The sequence below is a fragment of the Passer domesticus genome, chromosome 13, assembly GCF_036417665.1.
Source record: "Passer domesticus isolate bPasDom1 chromosome 13, bPasDom1.hap1, whole genome shotgun sequence".
NCBI classification, from domain to species: Eukaryota; Metazoa; Chordata; class Aves; order Passeriformes; family Passeridae; genus Passer; species Passer domesticus.
Genome location: NC_087486.1, coordinates 13,353,281 through 13,369,952, shown reverse-complemented (window position 1 = coordinate 13,369,952; position 16,672 = coordinate 13,353,281). Strand labels below are relative to the sequence as shown.

At 38.3% G+C, this 16,672-nt stretch overlaps 1 protein-coding gene across 23 annotated transcripts in view; it reads right to left on the bottom strand.

Annotated features, from left to right (window-relative positions):
* The window catches only part of TENM2 (teneurin transmembrane protein 2), a 1,348,016-nt gene that overhangs the window by 437,363 nt on the left and 893,981 nt on the right, over positions 1-16,672 (bottom strand). For all 23 annotated transcript variants that reach the window (XM_064387797.1, XM_064387800.1, XM_064387808.1 and 20 more), the window contains one exon: positions 6,704-6,979. In XM_064387797.1, coding sequence (XP_064243867.1) covers positions 6,704-6,979 — 276 coding nt within the window. The remainder of the gene's footprint in view (positions 1-6,703; positions 6,980-16,672) is intronic.

Sequence of the window (16,672 nt, the reverse complement as noted above, 5' to 3'; positions counted from 1 at the left end):
CTCAATTCCTGATTGCCTTAGTTCATTCGATTATGAGGGGGGCATTCATATTATCCAAAAAAAAAACATCATGAAAAGAGGGACTGCAAACAGGATACAGCTTCAGCAGGCTCTCAAATGGGATCTGGACAAAAAGCCCAATGATGCTGTGCCAGAGCAGGGCACAGAATGTGAGACTGGAGTCACCTCAGAGGAAATGGAAAATTTTCCAGGTGCTGAAGCCCTGACTGACATGAACTGGGGAGAACAGCATGGACATTCATGGTGTAAGACCTCACCTCACCATATACAGGAGGATGTTTTGGTTTGTTTTGGGATATTTGTGGGCTTTAATGCATTTTCTGCTTATTTGTTTTAGCATTCCATCCATTCCTCCTGTAATCATGAGTGCTAGAAACACCTATATCTCCGGGAGGATGAAACCCAAGATGCTGTTGCACATCTCCCAGGTCAACACTGACCTGAATGGAAAATCTAATGGCTATCCAACAGCTCAATGTCAGCTACAAGCAACTCAATGTCAAGATGGCATTTGGGTTTACTCTACTGGGCCACCAAAGCAGAGCTCTTTTGCCACATCTCCATCCTTAATCTCTAGAATATCATCAAGCACTCTGTTCCAGATAGTATTTATTGAGCTCTTTCAATATATACCAGACAGTGTAGCAGTAATTCATCACATCATCCTGCCAACCTACACTACAGTCTTGCTGGGTTATATTAAAATTGCAACAAATGTTTAAACTTTTTAATACTGTCATTTCATATTCCTGTCTTACACAAGGCTTTAAAGTTTACCAGTGCTACATATCCACTTTTTGTCCTTAACCCCATCATCTAGACTCTCTCTGCACTGAATACATAAGCCATTTACCTGGACCAAATTGAGTTTATGTGTAGTTAAGTCTTTAAAAGTCATTCCTGCTAGTCAATTCCCTCATTAGGAAACCACTTCCTATCAGAAGTGCCCTCAGGTTTTGAGAGCACATCAAAATTGGATCCACTTAAGCAACCGAGCTTTGATACTGCGCTTAATGACTTTCTAAATTTGTCATTTACAAAGTACTTTACAAGCCTTCCTGAAGAAGAGCTGAAGCCTGCCCATGCAGGAGCTCACCTCCCCAGCTCTCCTCCTTCAGGAGCTGGGTGATGTATGACGTGTGCAATGCCATTTTCTGAGTGTATGACATTTCATTTAAATCCCATCATTTCCTTGGGACCATCTGGCCACTTTCTCAGCTAGGAACAGATCTCACAACTGTGACAGCTCTCCCTCTCTCCTCTCTCAGATTGGTGCCTCCTGTTGTTCCCAAGCTACCTGGGTCGCTCCGGGAGAGAAACAGGCACAACATTCCCAGACAGTTCTCCCTACAGAAATCAGCACTCCACTATGCCATGTAGAGCAAGTCTGCATCTTCCCTGCTGTTCCTTGTACCCAAAATACCAATATATTATCCCAAAATCATGAGGGCATATTACGTTTCCCACACAAATTCAGTTGAAGATGACACAGACCGGCTCCAACTGCATCACCACTATTTAAACATCCCCTTTTAACAAGGAAAGTATTTCCTGTCGGTGAAAGTGAGTATTTCTTGGTGGGGAACTTTTAGCATCTCCCACTTGTTTAACCCAAACAGAATTCTGGGACCAACAACATAGAAAGCTTTTACTTTCTACTCCCTTACAACTCAGACACATTAGCATGCATATGACAAACCCAAAATAGTCTCAAGAGTAGAACTACAGTGTTGCTATAATCTTTCCTGCAAATTATGAAGTGTGAAATAGAAAGCTGAAAAAAATAAAAAAATTAAATATTGATAACAACATGTCAAAATTACAACAGTAAAAGTAAGAAAATAAACTCCTTGGCTGTCATCTGTCTAGTGCCTTTTTGTAAACTACTCTGATGCAATAACATCTTTTCTTTTCTATTGTAATTCCAAGTTTGCTATTCAACAACACCCCAGGAAAAGCTCAGATTATACTGCTCATAAAATTGAAACAATGATAAACTGTAAGGTCAGTTTAAATTATGAGGTGGGGTTATGTTTTGATTTTAAGATTTACAGATGCATTTGAGAAGTTACTGTAGGAAATTGCCATTGAAAACATCACATCAGGGGAAAAAAAAATATACCAACCTAATTTTTCATGAGATTCAATCAGAAGTACAACAAAATACAGTTTTTCATATTTTACCTTATAATTTTTCCAACTCTATTTTTTTATTCATGGCATTCTTTCATTTAGTAAGTGATGTGCACATAAGGTATTGTCTGATACTCAACTTTTAATTACTACAATAAAAAGCACCACCAAAGCAATATGGAAAAAATAATCACAGTCATTACCACCAGTATGTCTAAAATAGCAAACATTGATGGATATTGGACCTGAAAATATCAGTGCAGCACATTATCTATTATATACAACAGAAAAAGTACAAATATACAGCAGAAAATATACAGTAGAAAAAGTGCTAAGGGAACAACCATCTACAAAAAAAAAAAGTCACCAACACCATTTCTAGATTTTCTCTTTCGCACCACAAGAATAGCAGGATCTAGACTCACATCAAACTGAAAACCCTCCTCCTGGGCTCACTTTGAGCCAACGAGTTCATTTCAGCACTCAAACCAAGATTTGCCCTGAGTTTACACCCTACTGTTCCATCCTCCTTTCCCCTACCTAAGATTATCTTTTCTCTTCTCTGTTCAGCTTTTCACTCCCATCTGCCTTATGTCACTTGAATTTCAGTGCTTTCCTAACAGCCTGTAACTGGTCATTCAACAACATGAAGCCAGGAAAAGAGAAAATTGCAGATCTGTTGCAAAAAGATTCTGTACATAAATGCTCCTTAAGAATGATCATTCTCTTTTCATGGATTTTTAAACCACAAGTTACCTTATTTTCCAATGTTTTATATTTTTCAGAAGAACACAATTTGCAGTTCAACTTTAAAGAAAAACAAAAACCAGAAGAAGTCAACCCTGAAAGAGTTGTTGCTTCAAGGTCACTACTTAAACATGACCAGCCCCTAAGCTTTACTCTGGAGAGAGAAATACTGTAGGCTTAGAAAAGAACATTGCAACTGATGAAAAAAAATCCTTTTGAGAAGTTTGCCTGATGTCTCAGAATAAATAGTTACAAGATTTAATCAAAGAAAAAATAAGCATTGAGGACCAGTGCTGTATCCCCTATAGCTCACACCTTGCATCCCCACAGATGATTCTCTCTCCAAAGCTGGCACATGACATCAGAGGTGATCTGTATTTCTAACTGGCCTTTTACATTTGCATGTATCAAAAAAAAAAAAAAAATTACTTAGATCTCACAACCAGCACATCATGTTGAGTACCAATCTGATGACAGATTTCTATTACAAATTCAGAATTGATCTGTCTAAAGAAGAGATGGCCACATCTAGACAGCAGCAAAAACTACAAGATACAAGTAAGAATATACAATATACAAGTATAATACTACAAGTAAGAATTTAGAGCCCAATCAGACTTCTGAAAATATAAGTGTTTATAAAATATCAGTAAGGTGTTTTGTTAGGAAGAATTTCAGTATATCAAGTAAAACATGGAACTTAATGAGCTTCCATTATTTCAATTTATCTGTAAGCATTCCAAGCCTGCTAATATTTCAAGGTTCACAGCATTTTGGTTTATGATAAAATTAAATCATACAAAATCTACAAGCACAGAAAATGGTCACAAGCTTTGTGAATGGATTTGAATGGGAGCAATTTTTAGAGATTAAGCTTCCTCTGTGCTACTTGGAGATGACAAAATAGATTTATTGAGACAAAAAAATTGCTAGGGGTATGGTTTGTTTTTTGTTTTTAAAGTTTAAGTTGTGATAGGATCTCAATATTTTTAAAAAACAGTCATCTTTTAGAGTTGAACTGCTCTTTCATAACCCTTGAGCTGTATCAGGGAAAAAGCTTTAACAGTACTTTCAATAAATTCAGAGGTATCAGCATCATGAGTTCCCTCTAATATTGCTAGGCATAAATGGGTAAAGTCTCATGCCAAGTAATGTCTTGCTTTATGCTGGTATCCTGCAAATATGAAACCATATCAGAGTACAAATTTGTCTTGAAATATAGATTCTTGTTACTTCCTCTCAGGATGAACACCTAGCAGGTTATTGATCTGCTTCTGAAGGACACAGTGTTTATTATGTAGAAAACCACTGCTGGGTACAAGTGTGAGAAATTAATGATGGTTTTGTAAGTGTCCACACTGTGGTGCTGAACCAGTGGGGCAACTGTCAATCTATATGATAATGTATCCCAAAACTTCATAAAATCAGTGATGTGAAGAAGCATTGATTTTTGAGCTAACCAGGGTTTGTGAGAGAGTAAGGCTAAGAAGTTTACTGAAGTTAACACCTCTGTGTACACAACAGTTGCTTCATACTTGCGTGATGTTTTTTTAAAAACAACCAAACACGCAGAAACTCTTCTCACAGAAACTCAAAATGAATTCCACATACTGGCTTATTACTTGCTTGCTGTTTGATCATGTTGTTCTTTCTCCTATTAATATCATTGTTAGAAACATGAAAAATGGATTCGCTGCACTGTATTTCCAATTACTGAATAATTCACTTATTATGGGGAGGAAAATGAAAAACAAGTGAACAGACTCATTCTTTTATCAGTCTGTGACAGTGTGTATAAAAGTGAGTTCTGGGATCATTATGTTTTCTTAGACAAAAGGTGTGACACACTGCTGCCACTGAAATGGAGACAACCACCTGCACAGAAGTGAATTCCTGCTACAGCACTGAAGGCCAATCATTCCATAATGCCAGAATTCTATTAGTCAGGTTTTTAATTTGAAATTATGCTCAGAAGCCCTAACAAAACTGCATTAAAATCAATGGAAGTTGTCATATTTTCTGTGAATGGTATTATTAAAAGGAAAAATCAATTAACCAGTCACTGATTCTTTTCAAAACATGGGCTTCCTTGTACAAACCATTATTAGTAAATGCATATACCCTCCTTAGTTTTGATGAAGAAATGTATCCTGCAATGCCTATGGAGAGGATATATTACTAGAAGATTCAATTTAAATCAACAAAAAAGACTGTTGTTACAAACAAAATCAATTGCACTTTGCTGAACTTCTTCCTATCAACACATAAACTGTAATTTTGCCCTGTTTGCTTTGACAAGCAGTTGCTTGTATTTTCAGAGCCTGGCACACCCACTTTGTTGAAACCAAGAAAACTGTCAGTGAGTACAGGGAGGAGCTCTAAATAAACACCTACAAAAATGCTCTTCTGAGAGGCACCCACCATGTAGCAAACAGAATTTTACCCCAATATGCTTAGCAGAGAGCTGGTGTCACGCTGCTGGAACAGTTGCTCTGAGGGTTGATGATGTTAAGGAGGTTCCTCTTCACCTCCTCAGAATGACAAGATCCAAACCCCTTTGTTTCTATTTTAACTAAGCTGCGTTTACACTTTCATCACCCTATAGGATGGAGGTCAAATTCCTGCAAATCCTTTTTTACTATTTTCCATCTTGAGTTCTTTAAACCTAGTTGAATCCAGAAAATTCCCCAGGTAAGAACTTGAGGGTGAGCCACACCAAGGACCTGAATTTGGATGTGTGCACCTGAGAGGACAATGCTGAACACAGGACACTCAGACTCCACTTCTCCTGCCAGGCTATTTGGTTACAAGCGACTGGTGCTGAGCCTGAAGTCTCATTTCTGAGAACACTAAACACAAGTGTTCTGCCCAATGCATAGATTTGCTTTGCAAAAGCCCCCCCAGTACCAGTAAAAAAAGAGCAAAAGAATTGTTTTTACAACTTCAAAACCATGGAAAAAATACCTAACATTAAATCTGATTGTTACGAATTAGCATCATTGTTACAGCTATCAGCACATTGTGGATTATTAATATTACTTCAAGCTGTGTAGAAAAATCACATATAAAAACTATTTCTCTTTGGAAATTTCTTTCTGCTTCTCATCATTAAGTTTAATTTAAGATACTCGGAGCACAAACTTCTGTGACAGATTATGGCATGAGAAGTAAATTGTAAGATCACACATAATATCTATCATATGATGCACATATACTAGTTTCCTGATAGTGATGCCAAAAAAACCCAAAACTATTGTAAAACCAGGCAACCCTGATGAGGGCAGAGAATGATGAGGAGGACTCCATCTTATCAGAAGGCTAATTTATTACTTTATTATACTATATTAAAGAAGACCATACTATATTATACTAAAGAATACAGAAAATATACTTACTGAGTCTAAAAAGATAATAATGAAAACTCATGACTCTTTGCAGAGTCACGACACAGCTTGGCCCTGATTGGCCAATGAGTCAGAACAACTCACACCAGACTCCAATCAAGCAATCACCTGTGGGTCAACAATCCCCACACACATTTCATGTGAGCACAACACAGGAGAAGCAAATAAGATAAGAATTGTTTTCCTTTTCTCTGAGGCCTCTCGCTGCCTTTCAGCTTTCCAGGAGGAAAACCCTGGGAGAAGGGACCATGCTCAGAGAATGTGAATGCACACAACACACGTTAAAAACCAGCTTTAGGCAAACTGAGAAAGAGCAAACTTCACCTTTGAAAGCAGACTGGTGTATTTTTAATAAGTTAGGAACAGCAGATTGGGAATATACTGAAGCAAAACCCTACCGTTCTCCTCGTCTGACTTGTTCTCGTTGTCGGAGTCGGTGAGCGTGAGAGCCGAGTTCTCCCGGCTCGACAGGCCAGAGCTCCTCCTGGATTTGATGCCTCTGCCCCAGAGCCTGATGGCGTGCTCTGGGGACATTCCTCCCTCCGTGTCCGAGTCGTTGTCAGAGCCTGTGCTCAGGGAGTAGCCCTGGTGCAGGATCCCTATGTCCGAGCAGTACCCGCTCCGGTGCGGAGACGGCTCGCAGATCCCCAGTTCTGCCAGGGTGAAGTTTGTTCCTAGAAGGACAAGTAAAAAAAAAAAATAAATTAAGTCATTTAAAAAGCTAGGGGATTTATTTTCAGCTTGAACATATAAAATCTCTTTTTAGTTTTGCTCAGTTCTGCTGTATACCAATGAATTACTTAGAGAACTCTCTGGTGCAATGGTATAGCAAGTCTTAACCTTAAAAATATTGAATGTATCTTAAATGGATGAAATATACAAAATAAAGGTAGGAAAGGTCTCTAAATTCTAGGCTACTCTTTTGCTCCCAAATAATTAATCACTTAATTAACATAAACCTCATGACCAACATGACCTGCTTTAGTACGTATGTAACCTCATATTTGTAGAACAAAGCATGAGCTTTGAAGTCATCCATTTGATTACTCAAAAAGAGATTTTTTTTTTAAATGAAGCTCATTTTCACATACACAAGTCATTCTCAGAGATAGTGAAAGAATGCAAATCTATCAGTGAGAAAACATGGAACTTTGTCACTAGTTTTATATTTACATTTGGTGCAAATGGTAATTTAATATCTGATAAAGAAACCAAGACAGACCTTACATTGTAACGGTTTTCTTTTTTCCCCCATATTCCAGAAGAAAGAATGAATCGATACCAAAATCAGAAGGTCATTTGGTTTAAAGGCAAAACTTTCTGAGACAATGTCAAAACACGTGACCTTTAGCAGTTAATAACGACTCAGTGGACAAAATCTTATACATTTTTAAAGCACACAGAGGCCCCCAGGGTTCTCAGAAAGTCCAGAGTTGCTGCCTGATTTCTGCTTATGTACTTGTTTCCTACAGTAATGAACAGGGCAGTAAAAAAATAAAGGGAAATATTCACTGGTCTCTAAGGCTTTCAAAGATTTTGAAAAGCAAAGTAATTTGAGCTTCATTACATTGGGTTAAAAACAAAAACCAGACTGAAGTTGCTGGCAATATAACTGCTTATTATTTAACTAATTCCTTAATTCACAGGGAAACCAGATCAGTGGTCTGTGTTTCTAAAACAGTAGTTTTATTTAGCCCAAAATCTGTTTCTATTTTTTCCTCTTCCTCTACATATTTGTCAGAATGAAGCTAAACAATGGAAGTTCAAACACTAATAAAACACACAAATGTCTTCTACTAATAAGAAGGTAACTAGATTTTTAAGTATTAGAACTTCTTTCTCAGATTAGCCATGAAAGCTCATAGAATTTTAAATCCATCTGTCTCCCCTTTCTGTATCAGCTCTCTCCAGTCTCATATCTGACTACCAAAGCACATTTTGGATAAGGGGTGTGTGCACACGTGTAAAATGTAAAACTTGGGCCCAGTTTAAATTTATTCCTGAAGCTCATCATTTAAAGGAAGGGGATTGATTTCTTCTGGAAGCCTGACCTATGTCCTCAGCCAGCAATGACCAGGCTTGGGTGTGGCTCTGTCAGCCTGAGGTCAAACAGCCCCACAGTGACACTGGCCACATCCAGGGGAAGAATTCTCACCAGACAATGCTTCTCAAGGAATGCAACATTTAGTGGCAATGTGTAAAAAGAATATAGAAAGTCTGACATTAAAAAAGCCAGCTCCAAATTAACCCAAACCCATCTAGTTAGGAGCATATTTTATCTGCCTTCTAATATTTAATGTAGTAATCAGAAATTTAGTGGTTTATACAAAAGCAAGGAACTTAACAGTTCTAAAACTGAGCTACTCAAGTGCACTTCAGTCTAGAGATTTTTTGCTTGTGGTTGTCTTTTTGTCTTTTTTTTTTTTTAATAAGTGAAGAGTTCTAGCATGACAGATAAAGTACTGTTAAGGAAACTGTAAACTTTAATCATGTGCAATTGCAGTAGAAGACATTTAACATAATCAGTTTGATTGATTAGGGTTTTGCTTCAGCCATATTAGCAAACTAAGCTTAGACTTATTAAGAAAAAGGCCAAAATCAAACCAAAATGAATATAAAAAATGGACTGAACTGAATCATAGTAGCCCACCTCAGGTAATGTTGACATTAGATACATGCTAAAACTACTAAACTCATAATGAAAATGAAGTTTTCAAATTTTCTTGTTTGCTGGTGGCATGTCTACAAATACACACAAATTATGAATATATTAGCTTAATGGAGCTGTTGTACATACACAGTAAAGCATTTTGATGATATTCTTTGGATTTTAACAGCCCTTACAAGCACAGATGATTTCACTTTGATTAGCATCCTGTTCTTACTTTGTCTGAGGAAAGTGGTATAGGCACTGAAATACACTATTCACAAAACTCACTCACCCATTTGAGTTTTATTATGTGGGAACTTGGCATTTTCCAGTAACTGACAAAATTTTTAAAAATTGAGAAGTGGATCATATCAAGAGCACAAATGGAATCAGCCCCTGAACCCCTGGGAAAGGATTTTCTATGCTGCTTCTCAGAAATCCCTTTATAGTCTTATGACCTGATGGCAGACTTGAAATATTCTAGAAATTTCCCCATCTAGTAAAGACATGTTCTTTGCTGGTAGATTTTAAATTAGTTTTATATTCTAACTGTTGGCATTTGCTTCTGCAAAATATTATTTGAGACTTTTCTGTAAGGCAGCATATCATGGCAGAATAACTTGTCATTGGATAATAATTTTTTAACATCTACATATCTACATATATAAAGTAGGGTTTCAGATATGCATTTTACATCCAAAAATAGAAACATGTATCTCTATGATTCCTGATACTTTCATAGCCCTTAATTGACTAAAATCTGAGGAAAGGAAGTTGGAAATACTACAGTTATATTCTCTAGACCTTTTCTTATTCTGGACCATGTTCTCCTACATGCCTTGTTTTCCTAAAATGAAACTGCCCATATGTCTTGAATAACATATGAACTGCTTCCACTAACATATTCTTCTCTCATTTACTCAGCCATTACTGCATATTAAGGTACTAATGCCATCACTAGACCACCAGTAGACCTTGTATATTCACCCTTGTATATTCACATAGAGGATAAACAAAATCTGGATGCACAGAAATAACATGTCCAGTAATTCACAGAATAAGCTGAGTGGGAAGGGGATCAGAGTCCAACTCCTGCCTTGCACAGGACAGCCCAACCTTCACACCCTGAGCCTGGGAGCATTGTCCAAACACCTCCTGAACTCTGTCAGGCTGGTGCTGTGACCTCTTCCCTGGGGACCCTATTCCTGTGCCAAACAATTCCCTGGGTGAAGAATCTTTTTCTAATACCCAACCTAAACCTCCTGACAACTTCAGGCCCTTCCCTCGGGTCCTGCCATGCCTCACCATAGAGAAGAGATCAGTGTCTGCCCCTCCTCTTCCCCTCACAAGAAAGGAGACTTTCTGTACTTTGCTGTATATGGAACAAGGTCTCTCCTCATTCTCCTCTTCTCCAAGAGACCAAGCGCCCTCAGCAGCTCCTCACATGGCTCCCCATCAAAGCCCTTCCCCATCCTGGCTCCCCCCCTTTGGGCACCCTACTATTACTTTGCAGATGAAGTATAGTCTCATGAAAGATAAAAAAATACCTAAATCATTCCATATCCACTCAGCCCACCAGAATACTCCATGTATTGAATATATATAATATAAATGGTATATATACAATACTGCTGATGACAAAGTTCAGCAAGAACAGCCCAGCCTTCCTTGCCCCAGTGTCAGCACAAACCACAGCACTCGTGAACTGCAGAGAGGAAAGGCAGGCACAGCCTGGTCAGGGCTAAAGGTTTAGTGTCTCCTTCAAGGAGCATCATCCTTACAGCTCTATTGATAGTGGGAGCCCAGGCACAGCAAGACCTCATAAGGGACAAGCAGGGCAGCAGTGCCATGCCCTGGCCAGTCCGACTGCTCTGCTGTGTGCCCACAGACAGAACGCTGGGCCACAAGCCAGACTGCAATGCCAGCAGGCCAGGGCGGCTTCTTGCAGTGTGAGACAGCACTCCCTACACCTGGGGCTTGCAGGGAGCTGAGAGGAACTGAACTGCCCCTCCCTGGAATGTCACTTGCAAAGCAGGACTGAAATGTGCAGGCAGAATCCATTCTTGCACACTGAAAGCTTTTTTTCACATTCTTGTAGCGTCTATTACTTTGCTGGTGAAACTAAGAGAAAAGAGATGGGTAACGTCGGATCCTTATTTGTGGAAAAGAAAGAAACTCCTTTGCCTTGAAGAACACAGCACCAAAAATAGAAAGTCACAAGGTTTTTGCTTTTTCACATGAAACAGAGCTTAGTATCTCCACCCTCAGTCGCTTCATCCCCTCCTGCAGAAACCACTAGATGGTTTTCATTAAAGGAAGGCAGTTAAACCCAGCTGCTCCCTTAAGGTGTACATAATCTCTCATACAAAAACAGATCAGCAGTATTCTAGTTTAACAGTGTAATATAATGTTATGTACTTGATCATCATTGCCCATAATCTACACACTGTGAATACTCTCTCAATAGAATAGATGTTTTCCTTTAAATGAGGACATTACTTCTATTATCTCTTTAGTGCACTTCCTTGTACAGAAATTTACTGTTTCAGTTATTTAGGATATAAACACTTACTAACAGTGTGTTGAATTTAGTGATGTACTACTGTATTCATTATCCCTGCTAAGTCTAGAAAACATCACCATTTAAGCAAAGGTTACTTTCACCTAACCCCTAGGCAAAGGTCTCATTTGGCTGATCACAAACTGCATGAATTGCCCCTCTGAAGATTAATCTAATCCAGCTGTGATCGCTACAAGATGCCTCAGAGGAAGATCTCTGAAACCAGTAATGCACAGATAAGATAAATCTGCCTTCAACACGACATCAAGTTCAAGACTGAGCTAAGTCTAAAATCAAAAGAATAAATATAATTCACAGTCTTTGCTACTACAATGTTACAGAAAGTAAGAATAACAAAAATATATTGATTTAAGACATTCCATCCTTTCTCAAGTTTTTGATATGTTCACAGCTATAATGATTTTGCTGGCAGGAGTTCCACAATTTAGGTCTAATCTCTGGAAGAGGTCTTTCTTTTTAAAAAACCTCTGATGCACCCTTAATTTTTCTCAGTTCTTTATAAATTCAGTCTGCTCTGGTCCCTTCTGCAGCAAACTGACTAGAAGCAGTAAACAGAAATGTTTGTGCACGTTGGAATGTGTGGTTTGAATGTAAAGTTCATTTCCTAGTTCCTCCTATCAATGACTGAAGAATTATTTAACAGTCTTTTAGAAACTGCCTTGCTCCTTTCTGACTCTGATGCCCATGCTGGGCTGCTCTTGGCTGGGATAGAGTTGATTTTATTCTCTGCAGCTGGTATGGGGCTGTGAGGGTCCAGCTATTGCTGAGCAGCTCTTACACAGGGTCAGAGTGTAAGAACTCTCTTTTCCTCTCTATCCCACCAGCTGTTTTTCTGGCACCACCTTATGGAGATGAACCTGATTTTGATGATATTCTGGCTTAGGGAAAACTATACATTTATGGCTTTTTGCTCAAGTGCTTATGTTGATTGAAGACAAAACCAGATCTGAGAAGACAAGAGGATGGAGCTAGGTAGCAAACATGACAATTCATTATCTACCCCACACAGCCCACATTGAAATGCAACCCTTCAGGCTAACACTTTACTTTCTTAGCCAATCCTTCCAACTTTTCCAAGCTCTAAGGAATGGTAAAAGAAGAACAGCTTCATTTATTACAAAGGGATGTGTTATTCCTACCATTCCTGTCCATTCTCAAACCTGAGGGAGACAGATGTATGCAATTCTGTAAGCAATTGCTCTGCTCTCCTCTGTGCTTCACCCTTCTGTGCTCTCCCTGGGTGCACTTCTCCTCCTTCTCCTTGCTGATTAAGTGCCAGCAGAAAGAAAATTCCAGGCTGAGCCTCCCCTGTTATTCTCTGTCAGGCAGCAGAAGGCTGGGAAAGCTCTGCTCAGAGCTGACCTTGTGGGCCAGCAGCAGCTCCTGGGCACACCTGAGAGCTTCCAGCACTTCTGCACTCAGACTCCAGGAAATCAGTCAGATGTCAGCAGAGATGCACAGACAGAGGGGAAAGATTCCCGGCCTTGGAATCTCCCATTCAAAGCATGGAGATACCTTGGTTTAACCATCACAAGTCACTGAAGGCAACATGAAGGATTTTCTCCAGCATCCATCTTAGAAGCTGTCCCTGTCCAGTCTCCAAACAAGCCAACCCCAAGAGACTAAAATTCAGTTCCTGTTACTTTTTCCTTTACAAGCAGCAGAAAAAGAACAGAAAGTGAAGCCTCATGGCAAATCATGAAGTTCTTGTAAACTCCCCAGCTGTGGTCCAAACACCATCAAAGTAATAGAGGGTTTTGGAGGTGGTGGTTGGGATTGTTTGTTTTTTCAGGTGTTTTTAATAGAATTTTATTAAAAAGAGTTAGAGTGCATATTTTCTATTCCCAGCCCTGAAATGGATCAAACTATAGAATAATTTTGTTAAATGCCTATTTCCTTTTAAGACATAGTGAATTTCTAAATAAAATCCATCACAGAAATGCAAGAAAATACTAGGAATTTCTTTGTACTTAAAGCGATAGCTAGCATAAATAACGCTGAAATAACTATTTTCCCTTTTTTTTTTATGTTAACCAATCTGCTCAACCTGATACTATCTCCTGTCACACAAGCATAATATTTTCATATGAAGGAATAACAACTACAGCGCCATGGACAATGCAAACTTGGAAAAGTAGTCAGTCTTAAAGACAATATAAGGAAAGAATGAAATGCAATCCCAAGAGATGAGAGCTACCATTTAGTATCTGTATTGACTACGCATGCTTGCAATGCACACTTAAGCTCATTTGGCACAAAGCAGTACAATAATTAAACCATGGTCCCACAGAATTTAAAGTCAGTTTTCATCAATAAGAAAAATGAAAAAATGTCATTTTTGTTCTAGTCTAGCTCAGAAGATTTAGGTCTGCTGTTGTTAAAGTATTTTCAGTTGTGTAAGAAAAGGACAGTGAGTTCTCCTTAATTTCCAGTTGACTATCTCTCTCTCCCTTATATATATATATGTGTGTATATATATATACACACACACACAAATACAAAGTACTTTTTTGATAAAATCATTGCATGGCTGTTTATCTTCACTGATACACTAATCTGAGTTCAATTATTAAGAAAAAGCGCTACAAAAATCTGTAGTAAACAACCAGCAGATAAATGAGCTGTTGATACTTTGCTGAATTAATGTAAAGCCTTTTCCTTATTTTTATACTCTTAAATCAAGATTTTAAAAGTGACAAAAGATAAAGCACTGTTCATGACTTGATAAATAAACTGTGCTCTCAAGAAACAGCAGAAGTCAATGGTAATAAGCTTTCATACTTCCATGACTGTTTAATTGGGAATTCTCAAAAAACCTGAATCAGCTGTCAACACAGACAAAACCTTAATTATTTCTCTCTACCTTGCTTCACAAGCTGAGAACACGGCTACTCTATATTTTATGAAGGTCCCCAGGCACATATAAAGATTTCTGAGCACTAGCAGCTGTCAGCTCTTTAGTCACAAGGTGCTTCTTCGCTGTAAATACCATGTCACTTAGAAATAACGGTAATGTAAATTGTAACCTGTACAGTAGAATAAAAAGTTTAAACCATTACTCGGCTGAGAACTTATGGTTATATTCTGAATGATGTTGCTCCTAACATGCTTCAGAAATGACAGAAATACCAGCCTTTAACTCTGCATTTCTAATCCTACTAGGAGCATCATCAGTAGACCAATATGAATGACTTTTAGGACGGAGAAAATAATTCACCTAAAATGAAGAGGTTCCCCAATAAATAAAACACTTTGAACTGAGAAGCACTTAAATTTAAAAAGTCACATGAAAAATCCATATAAACTTCATCCAAACTTGAAGAATAATGAAATTAAAATCTTTTGAGCACTATAATTTTGGAGTAAAAGATAAATATCTTATAATCAGGTATCAAGGGAAACACATTAATCTCTCTGAGAAGTTTACCTCCAAACAACATCTTCTTTTATTCACCAATTGTCTTCATTATATGAGATCAGGAAACATCTGTATTTATTTGACTGAATTATAAACTGCTTTCAGCTTTTCATGTTTAATCCTAGCTAGATAATTAGTTATTTTCATCAGCCAGTCAGTTGTGGTATTATGAATTAATCAGTTGGCACCAATCCAGATGACGACTGGTCCTGAACTTTGCTACAGACAAAATACAAACCCTTAATACAGGATTTCTTTCATTCTCCCAATGAATACTGTTTGCACACTGCACACACAACCCCAAGCACACAAACACAGGGATCTGCCTTGCTGGCACACCCAGAGCTTGTAGCAGCACTGCAGAGCCACCAGCTCCGCTGCCGGAGCTCACTGGTCATGCCAGGCATCTGAGGATCCGTGGAGGAAGGAATATGATCTCCTCCCATGTGCCTCTTTTCCTCCCCTACCCTGTGGTGTTTTCCAGGCAGTCACAACATGCTCCTGTTTGATTTTGTTTTGCTGGTCCCTGTGTGCCCCCGTTGAACACCAAGGTTTCACCTGTTGCACTCAGCAGTGCTGGAAGGCACGGGCTGTTCCAAGGTTCTCTTCCCACCTCAGCACCCCAGCTCCCCTTGGTTAATGAAAACTCCTTCTCTATTTCATCTACACTTCTCTGTGTTTCAGTGGTTTAGAATTTCAGTAGCAGTGTTTTAATTTAGACTACTTTTCCCTTCTTCAATGAACAGAGAAGATTTGTGTTATGTGCCAATAAACAGGTTATAGATTCTGTTTATTCAAACTTTCTGCTGTTTGAAACTACATCTTTGTTCCATAAAACTCCATTGAAACAATTGGGCCAGTTGTTGTACTTCTGTTGTCCTTTCCCTCTCACTTTTGTCTCAGATGTGAAGGACTGCCAGCACTGACTTTATTGGTTAATAATACAGGGACATGCAAGTGTGCCAAAGAGTGAGTCAAGCTCCTACCATCACTCTGCATTAAGTTTAACAGGTGGCAGTGTGCAATCCCCTGAAGAGAAATTATCAAGATATCTCAATTAGAACAACAATTTTGTCAAATAATCTTTTATGTATGGGAAAATGGTGACCCTGAGTTTCACAAATTGACTTTAAAAAGAATGATTTTCCCCTACTAGATCAAATATTCTACACAAGAAGCAGTTGTAATTTAAAAAATACTGCACTTGTCTGTCACTTAATTCGGCATTAAAAATTTTTCAGCCTAACCCCAAAATCTTTGTGAGGCATTATTTTTGAGAGATTATACAGAAAATACTACAAAATCAGACCAAAATTTCGTTGATTTGAAAGAGAGTTACTGTGCAGGCTGTGTTATCTGACTATTTTTAACACACACGTCATCTCAATTCCTAAGTGCCTTTACTTGCTTCATAAGTGCCTTGCAGATCAGGTGAAATGATAAATTCACATCTCGCTGATAAAGGTCAAGTATGCCTAGGCATCACACCATTACATTATTATTTTTTTATTTATCATCATCGTTATTATTTTTGAGTTTGCAGATTCCAATTATAGAACTCTTCGGATTTAGCAAGAGAGAGATTAGATTGGATTATTCATTAATCCTCCCACTAGTTCACACTTTTCAGCCTACCAACATTTTGCAAAGAAGCATTTTAGGCTAGTTCACATAATTCCCTTTAGCTTGTATGGGAGCCACAAGCAGCTCTGAACCTT